Here is a 22,873-nt window from a genome sequence, read left to right as displayed (position 1 = left end):
TATATGTAAAATATATTTTTTTCTTTTTTTTTTCTATATACATATTATTAATATGTATAAAAAATATAATATTATTATGATATATATATTAACATATATAATAAAAGTATAGTTGAATATATAATATATATATTTTTATATTTACCGTAATATTCTTTATATTATTTATAATTATATATATATATAAAAAAATATACTTATATTACAACAATAAATTTTTTAAACCTTTTATTTTTATTCCCCTTTAAAATTTATTCTTTTATATTTCCTATATAATTAGTGAGATGTAATAAAAATATGAATAAAAAATATATTATTATATATATATGTTTTTTTTTTTTTTTAAATAAAAGAAAAAAGTATGAAAAATATCAAAAAAAAAATATATATTTGGAAGGAAAGTTTTTTTTATATTGAAAAACATATATATATTATATATATATATATATAATATATCATTATTTAATAAAATATTTATTATTAATAAGGACAATTAATAATTATTACCTGGTATGTTATTTTATTTATTTATTTTTTTTAATTTTTTTTATGAATAATGTTAAAATATCAACACGGAAATATGTAGATATTACGGTTTTTTTTTTTTTTTTTATTTTTTTATTTTATTTTTTTCCTTTTAACGTGTAATGGGGCATATTTAAATAAGGTCATAAATTTAGTTATGTATTTTTCTTCTTTTTTTTTTTTTTTTTTTTTTTTTATTTTGTAGAGATATGTTCTTTACACTTAATTTCTTACATTAAAAATTAAAATAAGGAAAAAGGAAAAATGTATATGTTCATTTTTTTTTTTTATATTGATATGTGTATATATATTCATATATATATATATATATATATATATAATCATAAAAGGTACGTTCTTTGTTTTATTTTATTTTATTTTATTTTATTTTATGTTATATGGAATAATTTATTTTTTCTTCTTTTAATAACGTGCAGATATGTGTACTTTGAAATAATTTCAAAATTTTATGTTTTAATAAAAAATGTTTTTTTTTTTTTTTTTTATTCGTTATTTCATTGGTTATGTCTCATATATATATATATTTAAAGGCCTATCTGCAAAATAAATAATTATATTTTTATTATAATTATTTTTTTTTCTTTTATTACTTTTCCTTGTTACTATTGTATAGATTATTCAGAAAAAATAAAATATATACATATATATATATAAATTTGTATATATGCTTATATTTTTTTAATACAATTAATTGAAGTAATACTCTTTGTCCTTATATTATCTACAAATTTTATATAAATAAGAGAAATGAAAATATAAACATTAATATGCTTTATATATATATATATATATATATATATATTTATTTATTTAATTATTTTCTATTTTAATGAGAATGTGTAGGTCAACATATAAATTTAGTAGAATATTATTCAACAACTGTAATGAAAAAAGAAAAATTTTAAATATAACTCATTGTGTATTTTTATATACACATAATATACATTCATGCTTTTATAAAAAAATACATACAAATAATAATTCACAAGAAATAAAAAATGATACTACCATAAAAAATAATAATAATAATAATATTTATAATAATAAAGAAAAAAGAAAAAACAAATTTTATTCTTTAAAAAATGTTTTTGCTGTAGGTTTCTTATTTCTATATGGAACATTTGAATGTATAAATATCATACAACATAATGAGGATATTCAAAGAAAAATAAAAATATATCCTAGTTTATATAATATTATTGATAAGAAAATTATTCCCCTTAAAATTAAATATGACACAGCGTTTATACGATTTAAAACATATATATTAGAGTACTTAAAAAGTATTGAAAAGATAAACAATTATTTTATTCAAATAAATTCTCTTATTTTAAAATATTATTATAATTTAAAACATCTAATTATTATAAAAATAACGTATTTTTTAGATTTATTGGAAAGATTCAAATTAGATATTACAAGTAAAGAAAGAAATCATATGGTCAAGAAAATTAACGAGGATTATGAAAAAAATATAAACGAAAAAATACATGAACAAGGTAATCGACTTAAGGGGGGTGATACAAGCGATTATAGAAATAATGATGAAACGATCTATATATCCAATAATTCTGAGGATAGACTAATTCAATCCACATCTCAAAACGATGATATAAAAGATTATGAAAATTTTAATATATCAGACGAAGGAGAGGCAAACACTGTAACTAATAGTGATCCTATTGATAATACAAGAAATATTATTACAGATGTAGATGATAAATATTTACAAGATGATATAAAAGATGCCGTTGAATTATTAGACAATCATAATTTATTTCATATAAAAGATGTAGAATGTAATAAAGAAAACAAATCAGATATTATCAATAGTAATGTTAATACAAGTAGTTATCTAACCGATTTAGATCTTTATGATTATAATATAAATATGGACAATTATGCAGAGAATAATGATGAAGCGACCAAAAAAAATTTAGACGAAGAAAAAGAATATGTAGATAAAGATCATAAAAATTGTGAAGATGATCAAAAATATACAAATGGTGATAATTCAAATACAATATATATATCAAAAAACGAAATGAATAAAAATATAGATTATCATGATAATACTAATTATACTTTAAAAGGTGAGGAAAAGGATATACATACAATTGAAGAAAAAATATATCAAAATGAAAACTATGATCAAAATGAAAACTGTGATCAAAATGAAAACTGTTATCAAAATAAAAACTGTGATCAAAATATATATGTTGAAAATATGGATAAAAATATTTATGAAGACATCAATAAAGATGCACAGATTGAAAGAGATACAAATTATATAAATGAAAAGGATAAAGATACTATCATATTAACATATAATAATGAATATATAGATAACGATGCTGTCAAAAATATATATGATATAAATTTAATTCAATCAGTTGATGTACAGAAAAAATGTCCTATTACATATTCTGAAGAAACAAACAAAAGTAACAATAAAATGGTTAAAAATTGTGAGGAAGGAAATGTAGAAAATATTAATAAAAATATATGTAATCATGATGAACACTACAAAATAGACACTCCTGAATTGGTCATGAATAATGTGGATTATATAAAAGAAAATATAAATGAGAAAAATTATAGAGATAGAAGAAAAAAAATAAATAAATTAAATAAATCTAAAAAGGAAAGAAGCAAAAAAAGTAAACACATTGTTTCACTACAAAATGATGGTAATAATACAACTCTTATGGGAACTTATAAAAAACCGAAGAAATATAATATAATACAAAATATGCTATATAATGATAAACATTTTAATAACATGTTTGACAAGAAAGTCAAACAGTTTGAAAATAAAATAGATAAATTAAATGAAAAACAATTAAAAAATAAAATTATGAAAATGTTTATGAATGAATTAGTTACTGAAAAATATAATCATATATTATTAGAAGATGAAAAAGGAACATTAATAAAAGTACTAAGTATAAAATATAAAGATATATTTTTAAAAAAAAAAAAAAAATTTGAAAAATATATCAAAAAATTTTTGTTAAAAAAATTGAAAGCAGATGAAAAGATATTAAAACAAAATTATATGAAAGAAAATGAAAAGTTTCAAAATCATATGATCAATATTAAAAATAAAGAATTAGAAAAAGAGAAAAAAAAAATTCAAGAAAAATTTCAATTATTACAAGAAAATTATTTAAAAAAAATGAATATATATATATCTCATATTAATAATATAAAAGATATATTTACAAAAGAAATAAACAATAAATTTAATTTACAAAAGATTAATAAAATACAAAACAAATTAGTAAATTTACAAAATTGTCTACTTCATGATATATCTATTGAACATATATTAATAGAATTAAAAAAAGACTTACACAATGATATATATTTAAATAAACTCTTTAAAATATTACCTAATAATTTTTTTTCTCATATATTTAAACCATCTAATAATAATAATGAAAAATTAAAAAAAGAATTTTATTATTTATATGAAGAATGTGTTCAGCAAGCATTTCTAAATAAAGATGATAATTATTTTAAACAAATCTTAGGAAAAATTATGTCTTATATATATATTAAATATGAATCTACATTAAATAATATACTCATTCGTTCATCTAACCATAGTATTTTAAAAAATAATTTATTAAATCTATCATATGCTTTAAGTAGTATACAACATAATAAATTAATTGATACATTGAGATATACAAATGACTTAAAAGGAAATTGTAAGGAAATATTTCTTTCTTTTAATGAGCATATAAAAAATGTTATCTTATTTAAATTTTACCTCAGATTAGTTGTCTCAAGAATAATGCTTCTTAATAAAACATTGAATTAATGAGAGTAAGCATACAAATCTGAGTATATATTACATAAATATTATATATATATATATATATATATATATAGGATCATATATATATACATTTTAAAAAAACAAATGCAAATTTACAAACTATTACATATACACATCACAATTTATAAATAACCATAAAATAATATAACACAATGATATATGTGGATACACAAAAAAATGTGATTGTCAAATATATATATTTATTTAAAAATATATATATGTATATATATTATTGAGTACACGTATACATAAAAAAAAACAATAGAGAAAAAGGAAAAGTATTTTTATAATTAAAAAAAAAAAAAAAAAAAAAAAAAAAAAACATATAAACATATACACCTATTTAATAACTCTTTTTACACGAATTTCTATTTTATGTTTTCTTTTTTTTCAATAATAAAATTTTATGTGTATTATAATTTCATGTCTTCTATATATATATTTCGTCTTAATAAAAAAAAAAAAAAAAAGGCAAAAATTTTTTTAAGTATCAACGGTTATGTGTATACATATTAATATAAGACATAATAGTATTTTATTGAACATAAAAATATATATATATATATATATATATATATTATAATAATAATATTTCGATTAAAATTAAATATATATATATATATATGTGCATTTTAATTCTAAATAATATATTTTTATATGCACTAAATATATTTTAAGATCCTTAAAACGCATGCAGTATTTTTATTTTATCCCTTATCTTGCGTCATATATATATATAATACATATTTATATATGTGTACCTTTTATAATTTTTTTTTAAAAAATAAATATTAGGATATCTTTTTTCTCTAAAATTTTGCCTCTATAGAGCATGCACTATATGCCAAAGATGATATATATATATTTATATTTATATATTTTATTTTTTTTTTTTTTTGAAAAAATGCTGTATTTATAATAGTTTATATAATAACAATATAAGCGAATATATTTCACACACAAAAAAATCAAAATATATTAATACATATATATGAATAGGTTTTTTTTTATAATTTTTTTTTTTATGTGCACATAAAATAAATAAACAATATATATATTTTTAACGTATCCTCTTGTAATATTTATAGGGATTAGGGTATATAACTATTGTTTCGATAATATAATTATATTATTATATATTTTAAGAACTATATATATATATATATCTTTACATTTACATTATATAAATATATTTATATGACAAAAATTTAAATACACATGTGCATAACTTAATATTAAAAGATAAAAACAAAGCTTTTTAGGGGTTAACATAAAAATGAATACATATATATAAATATATATATATATATATATATATATATATATATATGTGTATTTTTCTATTTTTTTATTATTCCTTTTATTTGTATGAAGGATAAGTTTTTAAAAAGCATATGTTTTTTTCTATATATATATATATATATATATATATAAATGTTTAAGTAAAAACTAAAATATCATTTCATATATTATCATAACATCGAATAAAAAAAAATACTTTATAAAATTAGAAAACCCTTAATATATTTTTTTGTATTGATAACTAAGTGAATGCCTTAAATAAAAAATTCTTTCGATACATAGCATAAATACATTGACATATAAAGGTATTTATTTAATTTGTTCATATGATATTTAAGCATAAATATATTTGCTTATAATAAAATTAAAGTGTTCAATATAATTCTATTTTATTTTTGACATATAAATATATAAATATATATATATATATATATATATATATATATATATATATATATATATATTCTATATCTTAGTATGTATATATAATGCACATGTTAAAAAAAAAAAAATAATAATAAAGAAAAATATATGTATATATATATTTTTTCTTTTTCAATTAAATATTAATGCAGATATAACTGTATACATAATACATATACAATAAATATTAATGGCTATTTATATACTATAAGGGGATATAGATGCTAATAAATTATAAATATTATATGTATATATTACTTTCATCCTCCAACATATATTTTACAATATAAATATTTATATGTATAATAAAATATATTATATATGTATGATGCTTGTTTTAATAGGGCTTTCTTATTTGTGCGTTCTCTTTTTATTTTAACCTACATTTATTAACACTTTAAATATAAGAAGTATATTATAAGAGCTACTATTAAAGTTGCATGACACATATAATGCATGTTACAATATGGAAAGTTATACATACATAATATATATATATATATATATATATATATATATATAATATACTAATATAAACGTTTCGATAATATTATAATATAAAAAAAAATTAAAATATAGGAACAAAATTAAAGGGCTTATAATACATACACATTATTTAAATAAATATGTATACAAAATATATATATATGTAGATATATATTTATGTATATGTATAAATTTTTTTTTTTTATAAATAAGGCCTATAAAATTTTATGCCTTTTTTTTTTTTTTTTTAAGCATTATTTTGTTGTATCGCGATGTTATGTACACATAATAAAAAATAAATGAATATTTTCTTTTTTTTTTTTTTTTTTTTTTTTTTTACATTTAAACATGTATTATATTTAATTATAAATTTATTTTCATTCTTTTTTCTTAAATGTGCATTTTATTACATATTAATAAGAAATATAATATATAATATATAATATATAATATTTTATATACATCATTTAAAAAAATAAGTTTTTTATTTATCGCACGTTTTATAAATCAGTGCATTCATAAGAATATAGAGAGGAAAAAAAAAAAAAAAAAAAAAAAAAGAGTGCAAACTATTATAATTTAATATATATATAAATATAATATATATCGTAAATTTATATATAGTGATATGCCTTTTTTTTTTTTTTTTTTTTTATATATATACACTTTTTACAGTAAACATTTTTTGCCTTCACCCCTTTGAAAAAAAAAATATAAAAAATAAGAAAGGAAAATATAAGATATAATATTTTATCTGTGTATAAGAATATATACGTATTTATAATTTCATTTTATTGATAAGGAACGAAAAAAAGAAAAAAGAAAGTATAGATAAGAAAAATAAAATAAAATAAAAAAAGAAACTTGCATAAAAAATCGCAAGAAGATGAAAGTGAAATATATATATATTATAATACATATAATTTTGTAAACATTCCTATATATAATAGTTTTGTGTATATTTATATATATATATATATATATATATATATATGTAATGTGCTGGAAAAAAAAAAAAAGAAGAAATATATATGAGAAATGAAAAAAAAATTAATCATACATATTTATAAAATATAAATATAACTCTTTATATATATATATGATGATATATTTTATATAATAATAATGTTATACATCATATACATTTTTTTTTTTTTTTTTTTTTTTTTTTATTTCCCTTTAATTAACTAAAGAATATATAACATAAAATCAATATTGTAATATATTATTATATAAGTACATATTTATAGATATAGATATATATATTTATTTTTCATATAATATATCATTTTATATTTTTTTTACATAGTTTTTATAAATATCTCCTTGTTTTTTTTTTCCCCTCATTTTTTTTTTGTTTTTTCCATTTCCGTAAATTTATGCTTATGCACATAATGCAATATAGTAGCTAATGGGAAAAAAAAAAAAAGTGCTCAAGAAAAAATATAAATATTAGAATTGATACGAGAAGATTAATTTATTTAAAAAATATTAAAATAAAAGAAAAAAATTATATATACATATATACATATATACATATATATTATATATATATTTATATTTATATTTATTTATAAAAAAATGCAATGAAGAAAAAAAAAAAATTCTTACGGGGACAAAAGTATTTATAAATATTATATATATATATATAATATTAAGTAAATATATAAACAAAAAAAAAAAAAACTATTGATATATATTTATATAGTTTTTTATATTAAGTTTTGTATACATATATATATATAAATGTAAAAAATATTCTAATTTTTTTCCATATGTATAATATATATATGATCTTCATAATATTACTATTAAAAATTTTTTCTTACACAAGCTTTCCTATTAAAAATCATATTATACTATATACTTATGTTACATATATATAAATATATATATTTATTTATATTATAATATTTATATGTGAATTAATTACTTACATATTATGATATATATATAATATATATATGTAATAATAATGAACCAATAATGTTATAATTACATTACATACATATATATTATATATATAATGAAAAATACATATATATATATATATATATATTATGTATATATAATATATTTAAGAACACATAAAAAATAAAGGAAAAAAAAAAAAAAGAAAGAAAAAAAACAAAGTAGCTTGATAAAAGAATTATATAATGACGAATTTGTATATATTTTTTTCATTGAACCTGTATTTTATTATATAATAAAATTTATTTTAGCTTTGATAAAGTATAAAAAAAAAAAAAAAAAAAAAAATTAATTTGAACAACCAAGTATATATATATATATTAAATATATAACAAAATTATCAAATATATATATTATATATATATATGTAATTGTACATTTAATTTTTTTTTTTTTTTTTCTTTTATTATATATTTTATTTATTTTATTTATATTTTTTGGCTTAATAATATATAAATATATTTTATATATATATATATGCATATTTTCCTGTTTTCCATTTTTTTTTTTTTTTTTTTTTTAAAGAAGCATAATTGATGTGCACATAAGTAGAAAAAGAAAGAACGATATATTATAGGAAAAAAAAAAAAAAAAAAAAAAAGGAAATATAGGAAAATAATAAATATAATATTAGAATAATAAGATAAATTGGGGGAAAAAAAAAAAAAAAAAAAAAAAAAGCAATAAAGAGAAAAAATAAAAAGAATTTACTATAGTGTTATCATATCTTTTTATTATATAATTTATTAATTATTTCATTTTATTATATCTTCATACCCAAATTAATACTTAAATTAAAGTTAGACTATAAAATATAATATAATTAAAAAAAAAATATATATATTCACGGGTGTATATAATAATATATTGTACATATATGTTTTATATTTTTATATGTAGACGCACATATTATAATAATATACTTATGTATATTATATATTTATATATATGTATTTATTTATGTATGTATATATAATATATTCAATATGGAAACATTGGTAAATGAAAGAGAGATTAATATAAAGAATGAAAATGGAAATGAAAATAATAAAGAAATAATGATAGGTATGTCACATATGAATCATGATGATCAAGATATAATCTATGATAAGAAAGATGATATAGAAAGTCTTCGTTTACATTATACTGATCAAGAAAAATTAGATGTACCATCCCTTGTTGAGATATGTAAGCAACAATTGATTGTAATATTAAAAGATATGTGTTCAGATTGTAATACAACAGATGAAAAGACATCATTCTTATATCATTTAAATAGATTAAGGAGTGCTGTAACGGTTGTAGATTTACATAATTATATAGCAGTTTTTGGTCCATGCTTAAGTTATAATAAATTACCATCTACATGGAACATATCTGTATGTGATTATTTAAAGCAGCAATTAAATATATTAAGAGCAGCTGATTCTCAACAGAATGCTAACAATAATAATAATAATAGTAATAATAATAATAATAATAATAGTAACAATAATAATAATAATAATTATTTAAATTATTATGATATAAATAATGAATATGATGAAATTATGAGTGATAAGAAATTTCTTGGAATAAATAATTTTACACATATTACCTTACCAAATCATGGCAATGTTAATTATAATAATATGAATAATCAAGGAACTACAACAAATAATAGCAATACAAATCCTAGTACTTCTCATAGTACAATAAAAGGTAATTCTCATATAAATAATACAAACAATGCAATGAATTATTCTTATTCTGATCAAGATAATGTTGTAGATGATTATTATGATTGTTTGATGAGAACAAAATTAACAGAAGAAACACCTAATTCTTTAAAATACATGTTAAATTTAAAAAACGAAACCTTAAGTAATGCTGAATTTGAAAGTGTACTTTCTTATTTAAAAAAATATGAAATGAAATCATCTAAGGGTCACAACAAAAATAATTTGGACGATGATAATGCTATGATGAAATATAACAACAATAATAATAATAACAACAATAATAATAATAACAATAATAATAACAACAACAATAATAATAATAATATTAGTAATAGTAATAGTAAAGATTGTGATGAGTATGATTTTCAAGAAGAATATTTAAAAGACAAAGCATTATACGATTCAGATATGGACGATAATCCAAATCAACATCATACTAATCAACATCATGCAAATGTGCATCATCAAAAACATCATCTCAAACAACTTATTGATCATAACAATATTATAAATAATAATCGAAATAATAATGATAATAATAATATCATTAATAATAATAATAATAACACTTATTTAATAAATAATATGGATAATAATAATATAGACGGAAACAATAACAACAACAATAATAATAATAATAATATAAATAATCAATCTCATTTAATGCATAATAATATGAATAATAATAATAATAATAATAATAGTACACTTATCAATAGAAATCTTTCTATTAAATCTGAAAGAATGAAGAAAGGTGATGTAGGAGGTACTACTACATGGACAAAATCCACCACAGAAGGACATCCAGAATACTTACCCAGAATACCAGGAGTCCGTTTCAATCCGAAAAAGCAACAATGGCTAGCTGCTTGGAATGATAATACCAGAGAAATAAGAAGATATTTTTCTGTTAAGCAATATGGATTTGAACAAGCTCGTATTTTAGCTGTTAAAGCAAGACAGGAAGCTGAAAAGGCTGGTGCTAGATGTAAACCTATGTTCCATGTACATGGTAGTAGAAAAGCGGTAGATGCAGCTATATCAAATGATTTGTTACGAAGTGAAATGGAAGAAAACTTTAACAGCATGCACATGAATCATACCAATAATAATAATAATAATAATAATCAACAACAACATCATCATCAACAGCATCAAAATAATAATAGTAATATGCATCATAATAATCACCATATGCATAATATGAATATTAACATGAACCATAACAACCTAAGTCATAATATGAGTCATAACATGAATCAAAATTATAATAACAATAATAATAATATGTATATAAATAATAACATTAATAATAATAATAATAATATTGGAAATGATGTTATACATAGAAAAGAAACTATTAAAGTGGAAAATAAAGGTGTTAAAAGAGGTAGAGGTCGACCACCAAAAAGAAAACTGAGTGAAGAATCACAAATGTCATTAGATGATATGGAACAAACATTATGTAGAAATAATAATGATAGTATGGAATTATTAGAATGTATGGAAGCATATGATAAAGATTGTTCTAGGCCTATGAAAGGTGTTTCTTACAATGATAGAAAGGGTTCATGGTTAGCTTATTGGTCAATTGGAAAAAATTTCCAGATGAGAAGATTTCCTATTAAAAAGTTAGGGTTTGAAAAAGCTAAAGAGCTAGCTATTCAATGTAGATTAGAAGCAGAACAAGCTGGTGCAACAACTACAGAAAATAGAACAAAACGTATGAGAAATTTATTAACACTTAATTCTGAAAATGGATTAGAAATGATGATAGATCAAAATTCAATAGATAATGACGATAGTAGTGTAGTACATCAACATATGAAAGAAAAGGTTGGTGGGATGAATGGAAATTTACGTATGTCACGCATGCAAAATTATTCAGGTGCAGGAATGAGTGGACAAAATGTACATCAAACAAATAAATTACCTAATAGTGATGCAGGTCAAGATAGTGAAAATGAATTTTCACCAACCAAAAGGACAAGAGCACCACGAGGAAGAAGAATGGAAAGTTTGACTGCTCGAGCTAGCGCATTAACACCTGTTGAAGGTGTTCGTTTTGATCCTTATTCTTATTCTTGGTTTGCTAAATATTTAGAAAATGAAAATTCTAAAGAACCTAAGATTTCTAAGTATTTATTGAAAAAATGGGGTTTCAATAAAGCCCATAGTTTGGCTGTTCATACTGTAAAATGTGCATATAAGGCAGTTCCTTTTACAGATGAGGAATTGGTAAATATATTTAATGTTGATGTGAATAATTTAATAAATAATCAGAATAATATGATTAACTTGGGATTCCACGATGGATATGGAACTAATCAACTTATGAATAATCAGATGATAAATCAGATGAAGAGTCAGTTGAATAATCAGATGAACAATCAGATGGCAAATCAGATGACTAATCAGATGACAAATCAGATGACTAATCAGATGACAAATCAGATGGCAAATCAAATGACTAATCAGATGACAAATCAGATGACTAATCAGATGACTAATCAGATGACTAATCAGATGACAAATCAAATGAACAATCAGATGAACAATCAAATGAACAATCAGATGAAAAATCAGGTGAATAGCCATATGAATGGAAATATGTTTAATGCAAATAATAGCAATGGTACTAATATGATTGGAAATATAAACATGATAAATAATATGGTTAATAACAATATGGATAATAGTGTGAATAATAATTATAATAATAATTATCAAGGAGGTGGAAATAATGGAATGACCAATATGACAAGTGGTGTTATGAATAATAATAGTGGTGAGATAGATATGGATGATAATGACAATTTAGAGAATAACGACAATGAAAATATGATGACACTTGAGAAGGAAGATAGTATAATAACAACAACAACAGCAACTAATATAAATAGTTGTAATAATAATAGTAATAATACAAATGTGTTATTAAATAGGTTAGTGATGTCTAACGGCTTGAATGGCACTACAAAATTGAATATCATAAATAATTACAATAATAATAGTAGTAGTGGTGGTGTTAATGTTAATATGAATAATGTGCATAATAATGATAATATGAATACTTATAACAATAATAATAATAATATTTTAAATGATGGTATTAATATGGTTGGAAATAACGAGAATATGATTCATAAGAAAAATGTGATCAATCGTATAAATAATGATATGGAAGAAAATTTAGGAAATATAAATAATAATAATAATAATAATAATAATATCAATAACAACAACAACAGCAACAATAATAATAATAATAATAGTTTGAGTGGTTTTATGAATGAGCATAATATAACAAACAATTGTGGTATATATGGGAGCAATGAAGCTATAAATAATAATGGACTTCTTGATGAAGGACGTCTTAATTTAATTCATGCAGCAGGGAAACAAGTTGATAAAAATAATATGCAGAACGGTTCAACAAATGTAGTTAATATACTAAATAATGATGAGAGTTATATGAAGAATAATATGAATTATATAAATATAGATAATATGAAAAATAATGAAAATAATATAGTTGATAATAATCATAATAATATTGTAGAAATGAATAATCTATCAGTTCAAAATAATATTTTAAATAATAATGATGATCATCATATAATAAATAACACAGAAGATGTTATGTCTACAAATAATAAAGATAATTCTGGATTAAACGGTCAAAGTACTATGCTTATAAATAGTAATGAAGAAAATGATGACACAGGATTAGATACTATTATTCAAGCACCTATGGAAAAAAGAAATTATGTTAATATCATAATAAATGAACAAGGAACAGCTGATAACAATTCAAATATAGACAGTAGTAATAATAGTTATTCAAATAATGTATATACTAAAAATATAAATAGTAATTATAATGCATATAGTAATGAAAATTCAAACACTACAACGAATGAACAAAATGATTCTTCTATGTATTATATGAATGTAAATTCAGAAATACAAACAGAACATTTATAATATATTATATAAAAATGTGTTCAAATATATATAATATGTGTAATTTATAAAATATATTTTTATGTGATAAATCAAGATTTAATATATAATATTAGGAATTCATAAATATATAAATATATATATATATATATATATATATATATATATGTATATATATTTGCAACTCTCAATGGTTGTTATATATTTTTTATAATTTTTTATAAAAAAAAAAAAAAAAAAAAAAAAAAAAAAAGATAGATATAGATATAGATAATATGTATGATTTATGATATGTGATGATTATAATAAGAATTAAAATAATAATTAAAATATATATTTATAGTGGTATATCATCTGAAAATAAAAAGAATATAATAATCACTTTATACATATATATAACAAATTAATAATACTTCTTATATTTTGTATATATCAAACAAATTAAAGAATTATTATAATACAATAATTTGTATATTTAAAAAATTCATTTTATATGAAATTTATATATATATTATATTTCAATCAGTATATAATATACCAATAAAAAAAAAAAAAAAAAAAAAAAAAAAAAAAACAATAAAAAAATAAAATAATAAAATTAGTGGAATACAAATATAACTCTTTTGTATTCCATTTTATTTGAATGAATGTAGATATATACATTTATATATATATATATGTTACCAATTATTTTTCATGTTTTTATTTTTTTTAATTATTTATATATATATTTATATATATAATATATTTTTATGTTTCTATATGTACACACATATATAGGTGTATTACAATATGTAACATTTGGATGAAGTGACTATTTCATTTTTTCCTACTTTATAAGCTACAAAAAAAATAAAAAAAAAAATATAAAATAAAAAATATATATGTAATAAAATATAATAATATAACAAAATTATTACAAAATAGCAAAAAAAAAAAAAAAAAAAAAAAAGAAAAAATACTAAACAAGGAATATTTAAAAAAAAATTAAATATTCACAAATAAAAAAAAATTTTTTTCTCATTTTTTTTTTTTTTTTTTTTTTTTTAGACAATTTTTTTTATTTTATGCTGTCATTAATTTATTTATTATTATTTATTCTATAATTTTTTTTTTACTTATTTATTTTATTAATTTTACCGAATACGTATAACATTTGTATATAATCTTATATATATATTATTTATATTTTATATATTTCTTTTTTTTTTATATTACCATATATTATATGTAATGGTTTAAATTTTTTTTTTTTTTAAATTATCTACAAACTTTATAAATCTGAATATTAATTATATATTAATATATGTATTATTAAAATGACAATAAAAATAAAGTTTTCTTTTATAATTAAATATAGATGTGTATATGTGTTTAAAAAAGAAAAAGAAAAAGAAAAAAAAAAAAGTAAAAGTAAAATGAAAAAATGATCTAATTATGGGTGATATGGAATTACATAATTATTTTATATATAATACATTAAAATATAGAATTAGGAGGTCAATTTTATTGAGTTAGATATATATCAAAAACACATTTAAGAAATAAAAATAAATCATATACATATATATTATATATATATATGTATGTTTGTGTGACTTGTGTTTATTTTCTTATCTTCCTTTTTTTACAAAATTTGCTATGCTAGTAATTTTTTCTCGAAGGCTTGGAGTTATTTCCGGCTTTGCTCTTTGATGTATTTCTAGATGTTTTAATATTTGTCCAGCTCTATACCAGTTTATATCACTATTTTGTCTTAAACTCATGAATAAATTTTTTTTTCCATCTAATAACATACCTCTACTTTCTTTCAATTTTCTATTAGCTTCTAATGCTAACCTTTCTTGTTTTTTGGCATCTTTATAATTCTGACTTTGCTTAACACCGTAAGGTATTTTCTCTTTAATTTTTTTGGCTAAATTTATTCGACATAATAAAAACATTTTTATGTAACAAATATAATATATGTATTATAATATGTTTTGCTTTTTCTTTTTTTTTTTTTTTTTAGCATATATTATAGACACATATTTATATATAACTATCAAAGTATAAAATAAACTTTCTCTTCATTCAGATCATGATTATTACTATTACTTATATTGGATTCATTTATTTTTTTAATTCTTTTTATATGCATATATGTGAAACACATAAAGAATAACAGAAATAAAAATATGTATATATGATTTGAAGACTTTTAAAATAAAAACACACAATGAATATATAAAATATATATATATATATATATTATTTTTGTTATTTCTATATTTTTCTTTGATGCTACATATTGTTAATTATATATTTACATGAATAAAATATTATATATTACATTATTCAAATTTTATATGATATAATACTAAAAAAATTGTATATATATATATATATATATATTTGTTTATTTATTTATTTATATATTTATAACATTATTTATCAGATCAAACCCAATGGTATATTAAAAGCCAATGATGATATAACAAAATCTATATGACGTTCTTTATTTTTTTTTTGAGTATTTTTTATATGTTCCACATTTATATTTTCTTGACTTGATTCAGAATCTGAATTTAAGATATGAGATAATAATTCTTTATCATGAATTAAATAATCATCATTACTATCATACTCTGGTAAGTTCTCTTCATAATTATAATGAGAATCTTCTTTACTTTTTTTTTCTTCTTGTTCTGTTATATCCTTAGATCTTGCTTTTATTTTTTTTAAATATTTCCTATTATATTTCTTATCTTTCAAAACCATTTTTTTTTAAATCAAATGAAAATTACATAATGGTAATTAAAATAAGGACATATATATATTATAAATAAAAAAAAAAAAATATATATATATATAATTATATATTTATTTATGCACGAAAAAAAAAATATATTAAATATATATAATATATAATATATATATATATATATGTATGTTTAATTCGGAATAATTTAAATTATATATTATATATACATTATATCAATATTTCCTATATAATCTTATGCCCTTTTTAAATATTAAATTATATATATGATATATTTATATAATTCATAGTTCTTTTGAAAAAATATTTTCTTACTCTAACTTTCAAACGCATATATTATATAATATATATATATGTAAATTTTCATTTAGCATATCCTTTTTATATAAAATACAATCCTGTTGTATTTATTGAATAGAGACACAAGGATTGTTATATCCTATGAAATATTATTTTATATGATTTTAATAAATTAATTATTTTATTTTTTTGGAAAAATATCATGTTTTAAAGAAAAACAAAATAAAAAGAATTATAATATATATATATGTAAAAACTTAAAAATATAATAATACACAAAAAAAAAGAAAAAGAAAATATATTTAAAAGAACATTAAAAATTATATTTCTATTTTATATAATATATATATATATAGATATATATATATAACATATAACATATAACATATAACATATAACCCTTTTAATTATCCGAATAATCAGAATAACCATATAATAAACAAGTTTGTTTGGTTTCTACATTTTCTTTATTTTTATCATTCGAATTCTTTGATTCATTATTATCAACATCATTAATTTTATCAGTCTTTTTATTTTCGTTCTTTTTTTTTGTTTTAATAATAGCTTTTATATTTGGATTTAATAATTTTTTATTTTTTTGTTTAATAATTTTTTTTTTTATTTCTTTTATATTTATATTTTCTTCAGGAAGATTTTTAAAATTATTTTTGTCTTTCTGTTCTTTTTTTTTGAAACAATCTTTTATAGCTTCATTATATTCATAAGCAATTTCTTTTTCTCTTTGTTGTAATTTATTAAAGCTATAATTATTATTTATATCATAATTTTCGTCATATTCTGTAGGATTATCCATACCATTTATAATATCATACATATTATTTTCATTATCATAAGATGAAACATTTTCTTTATTATTTGTAATCTTTTTTAATTCTAGTTGTTCAGATAAACTTAAGAATTGATTATCTCTTTTAAACTCAGGTAATTCTTTTAATATTTTTTCTGCATCCTTTTCTTTAGAACTCCTAGTGTCCTGCTCAATTTCTAAAATACCATCCTCTGTGTACTCTTGTTTATAAATATGAGTTTTAACAAAATTCATTATGCTTTCAAAAAGAACAAAAAAAAAAAAAAAAAAAAAAAAAATACATTCACATATATAAATATATATATATATATATATATATATATATATATATATATATATATATGAGATGTACTTATTTATTATTTATATCGTAGGAGAAAAAATTACTAAATAAATATCATATTATATTATTTAAATTTAAAACATACTCCATATATATAATATGCACACGTGATTCTTTCCCTTATAATGTAATAATCTTCCATGGAAACATTTTGGCTATATCCAAGTCTACTTATATATGAACATATTGATGAATATATAAATCTTATATTTTAAAAAAATATAAATTAGAGATTTATAAGAAATATATGAATATATACATATATATATATATATATATATATATTTAATTTTTAAATTATGTTTATTTTGTTTTTACATTATATAACAACTTCCATCATGATAAATATATTATATAAATAAATATATCTACATCAATATATATATATATATATATATATATATATATATGTTTTTATCACAACAGAAAAAAAAAAAAAAAAATATATTAAAAGAATAGGTATTTTATTTTTGAATAATTACTGAACTTTAATTTTTGGTTTTTTTTTTTTTTTTTTTTTTTTTTTTCTCTGCATATTAATTTGTATGCAATAGATTTAAATATGTTTCAATTTGTTTCATCAATAATATGTAGTAATATGAAAAAAAATATATATATATTTATATTTTTATATTTATATTTATATTTGTTTTATAATATTTGAGGTAAATCTTAAATATATATATATATATATATATATATATATATATGTTCTCTCTGTATATATAAAAGAATGTATATATGTAGTACCACCTTTTATGCATAAAAATATAATATTATATATATTATAATATATATTTTTTTTATGTATACTTAAATTGAAATATACATATATATATATTTTTTATATTTAAAAGTTTAATTTATATCTACAACATGGACATGTTAAGTTAAATTTAAACCAGTTTTTGACACACTTCCAATGGTATGTATGTAAACAAGTTAGCTTAATACATTTATCATAGTCTTGGAAGTATTCAAAACAAACAGCACATTGTTCATTTATTAAATTACTTCTTAGTGTTGATGTTGTTGTATGTAATTCTCTTTTTTTGTTTATATGTTGATAATTTTCTTTATTTTTACTATCAATATTTTCTATCGAATTTTTCGTATAATTATTTTTAAAGTTTTTATTAAAAATATATTTATGTTTTGTTAACTGTTCTAAAAGCATTTCCTCTTTTTTATTATTTTCTCTTATATTTATATTTGAAGATGGAAATAATCGTAACAAGGAATCAGAATCTAGGTGTTGTAAAATGTTTAATATGGCATATGGTTTATATTCAAATGGTAAAGATCGGATATAATTAAAAGATTCTTTTGATATTACATCAAAGAATGTTGGTTTTATACAACCTTCTGTATAAATAAATGTATTACAACTAATTCTTCCTTTCCCATATTTTATATTTACTGGATCAATACCCATGATTTTAAATTGCACACCTTTATAAAAAAATGTATCATGAATCGAATATACATTTAAATAATGTCTTTCGATATATGGTTTAATATAATCCATGAACAAATCGTAATTATAAGTAGTTGGAAGAGTATCATACATTGGTACAATGTGTACATTTTTGTATTGTTCATAAGTATCAACACTTAATATTATTTCCTAAATAAAAAATATAAAGAAATATATATAATATATAATAAATAATATGTAATAAATGGAATTATTTTAATTTTTTTTTTTTTTTCTATGAACAAGTCAGGTAAAAGTGATGAATTTTTTTATTTTATTTTTTTTTATTTTATTTTATTTTATTTTTGGCTAACCGTATTTTTATCAATAAATCCAACATTCACATCAGAATCAATTTTCAAAATGAGGAATGTAAAATTATTTATGAGAAATAATTTCCCTGAATAGTATAATTTATTTTGATTTTTCTTAAAATATGGTTTTAAATAATTCATTAAAATTTTGTCTACTGTAACATTTTCATTTTTATTTTTTTTCACTTCCTTGTAGCTGTCAATATTGGCTACCTCTTCATGGTTAGTAAAATTGGCTAACTGATCATAATTATTACATTCGTTTACCTGACTACAACTATTACTCTTGGTTACCTCATCAGAACTATCAACATTAGTTAATTGATCATCACTATCTTTTTTGCCCACAGTATCCTTTGTTGATAATTTGTAAGAAAAACAATCCAAAGAGTATGATACGAAAGAAAATGCTTCATGAAAAATTTGATTACTTTTTTTAAGTAAATATTTTTTTAGGGATCCAAAATATTTGTGACATTTTTTTTCATATTTTTTATAATGTTTATCTTTTATAATTAATATATGTATTTTTCTTAAATTGTCGACATATTTTCCATCAGTATAAATTAAAGTATCATGACTTAATATTCCTATAGAAGGGACACAATTGATAATAATATAATCAGTATGGTTATTAAAATTATTTTTATATTCAAAGGTATGTTTTTGTTGTTCATTATTTGATATATTATGGTTATCTATAATGTTTTTTTTTATTATTTCCTTTTTTTCATGTATATTATTTGTATTAATTTCTTCTATATCAGTATTATAGTCATCTGTTTCTTTTTCATCATGAATTGTATTATTAACATTTAATATATTATAATTTTTATAATTTGCACATTCTTCATTGGTAATACAATTATTTATTTTATTATTTTTTTCATCTTCCTTTTCTTTTACATCATGTTCGTTTATATTTATAATAAAACCTTCATATAAAATTCTTTCTTCATCTATTAAGGAATTGAGTTTCTTGTAAAGATCTGTAAAATTATGAACATTTTTCTTTATAGGTAATATATGTACCTTCTCCAAAATATTTTTTTTCTCAACAACCTGTTTTCTTCTTTTCAAATTTAGGTTGTTTTTGTAATTTATATGTTTACTTGTGCTACTTCTATAAGGATTCATTTTGTATGATCATAACTTGTAATCACCCTTATTAATATATAATCACAGATATATAAATATATATATATATATATATTATATATGTTAATATGGACGTTATTATTTTTTATTAAAAAATTTGTATATGCACCTACATATAATTGTCATGAAATCATGATTTTTTAAAATACATATTTTTTAATTATATGAAAAGTAATAAAAAAAATAAATAAAATATGTCTAATTGGTTATATATATATATATATATATATAATTATTTCAAGAATGTGTATGTGCCAAAAAAATTTAAAAAAAAAAAAAAAAAAATTATGATTTATACAAATAATTTGTATACCTTTCTAAAATTTGATACACATTTGAAGAAAGAAATATAAGAAGAGTTCATATTATTACTTTAATATATTATAATATATATATATATATATATATATATGTGTATAATATAGGATGGTATAGAATAAATATTAAAATAAAGAAATATTATAATGATAAAAATGTAACATGAATTTTGTAGAAATTGAACATATATGTATATATAAATTGTTTTTCTTTTTTTTTTAGAATGGTAATATATTTTAATTATTATATATACATATATATATATATATATATATATATATTTTTTTTTTCAATAATAATAACAAAAATGATAGTATATTTTATAAATAAAAGTATAAAAATTTTGAATATTATATTTATTAGTAAACAACACATGCATTTATTATTATCTTATTTTTTTTCAAAAGATATCATTTTAAAATAAAAATATAACATGAATTTAACTATAAAAAATATAAATATGAGTGATAATATTATATATATGTGTATATAATGTCTATAGGATAAATATAATGTATACGAAGACATGTAATTAATAAATATAGAAAGGAATATTTAAAGAAAAAGAATAGATGAAATTATATATAATATGATAGAAAAATTATATATGTTTTTTTGAATCTACATTCTTTTGAATTGTGTGTAAAATGAATTTCTAATTTTGAAACATTCTACAAATATAAATATGTATATATTATATATATATATTATATTTATTTATTTACATAATTCTTATTAGAATTAACCTATATCCCATATATTGTATTAAAAAAATATTAATTTAAAATTTTACATTTATTTTAATTATATATATTAATTTATTTATTTTTATTTTTTCTTAATAAAATTTATGCAGTTGTATTTTTATAAATACCGTTGCTTATAAATAGATGCACCATCTGCCTATATGAATATATATACATATATATATGTATATATAAATAAATATATATATACATATATATATATATATATATAATTCTTGAACATTTATAGTTGAGCAAAAAAATTGTACATAAAATATTATTTAACAATTTTCTTTTTTTTTTTTTTTTTTTTTTTTTAATTTATTAACTTTATATAAAAATTCATAAACCTATTTTTCTGACCA

At 18.0% G+C, this 22,873-nt stretch overlaps 6 protein-coding genes across 6 annotated transcripts; 2 read left to right on the top strand and 4 right to left on the bottom strand.

Moving 5' to 3' along the window:
• Window positions 1-1,381: 1,381 nt before the first annotated feature.
• Window positions 1,382-4,375, top strand: PADL01_1006300 (conserved Plasmodium protein, unknown function; the record flags this gene model as incomplete). Its single annotated transcript, XM_028682113.1, has 1 exon — window positions 1,382-4,375. One exon carries the CDS (start codon window positions 1,382-1,384, stop codon window positions 4,373-4,375), a length of 2,994 nt encoding a protein of 997 aa, XP_028538424.1.
• A 5,186-nt stretch (window positions 4,376-9,561) lies between these two features.
• On the top strand, window positions 9,562-14,283 carry PADL01_1006200 (transcription factor with AP2 domain(s); the record flags this gene model as incomplete). The annotated part of the gene is made up of 1 exon (XM_028682112.1): window positions 9,562-14,283. One exon carries the CDS (start codon window positions 9,562-9,564, stop codon window positions 14,281-14,283), a length of 4,722 nt encoding a protein of 1,573 aa, XP_028538423.1.
• Window positions 14,284-15,875: 1,592 nt separating this feature from the next.
• PADL01_1006100 (conserved Plasmodium protein, unknown function) lies at window positions 15,876-16,205 on the bottom strand (the record flags this gene model as incomplete). The annotated part of the gene is made up of 1 exon (XM_028682111.1): window positions 15,876-16,205. One exon carries the CDS (start codon window positions 16,203-16,205, stop codon window positions 15,876-15,878), a length of 330 nt encoding a protein of 109 aa, XP_028538422.1.
• Window positions 16,206-16,695: 490 nt separating this feature from the next.
• PADL01_1006000 (conserved Plasmodium protein, unknown function) lies at window positions 16,696-17,022 on the bottom strand (the record flags this gene model as incomplete). The annotated part of the gene is made up of 1 exon (XM_028682110.1): window positions 16,696-17,022. The coding sequence occupies one exon, from the start codon at window positions 17,020-17,022 to the stop codon at window positions 16,696-16,698; it is 327 nt and encodes a 108-aa protein (XP_028538421.1).
• A 704-nt stretch (window positions 17,023-17,726) lies between these two features.
• Window positions 17,727-18,386, bottom strand: PADL01_1005900 (conserved Plasmodium protein, unknown function; the record flags this gene model as incomplete). The annotated part of the gene is made up of 1 exon (XM_028682109.1): window positions 17,727-18,386. One exon carries the CDS (start codon window positions 18,384-18,386, stop codon window positions 17,727-17,729), a length of 660 nt encoding a protein of 219 aa, XP_028538420.1.
• A 959-nt stretch (window positions 18,387-19,345) lies between these two features.
• Window positions 19,346-21,423, bottom strand: PADL01_1005800 (RING zinc finger protein, putative; the record flags this gene model as incomplete). The annotated part of the gene is made up of 2 exons (XM_028682108.1): window positions 19,346-20,122; window positions 20,287-21,423. The coding sequence occupies 2 exons, from the start codon at window positions 21,421-21,423 to the stop codon at window positions 19,346-19,348; spliced, it is 1,914 nt and encodes a 637-aa protein (XP_028538419.1).
• Between the last annotated feature and the right edge of the window lie 1,450 nt (window positions 21,424-22,873).

Source organism: Plasmodium sp. gorilla clade G2 (assembly GCF_900097015.1).
Source record: "Plasmodium sp. gorilla clade G2 genome assembly, chromosome: 10".
NCBI lineage: Eukaryota > Apicomplexa > Aconoidasida > Haemosporida > Plasmodiidae > Plasmodium > Plasmodium adleri (nom. inval.).
This window is presented reverse-complemented; position numbering and strand designations above follow the sequence as displayed.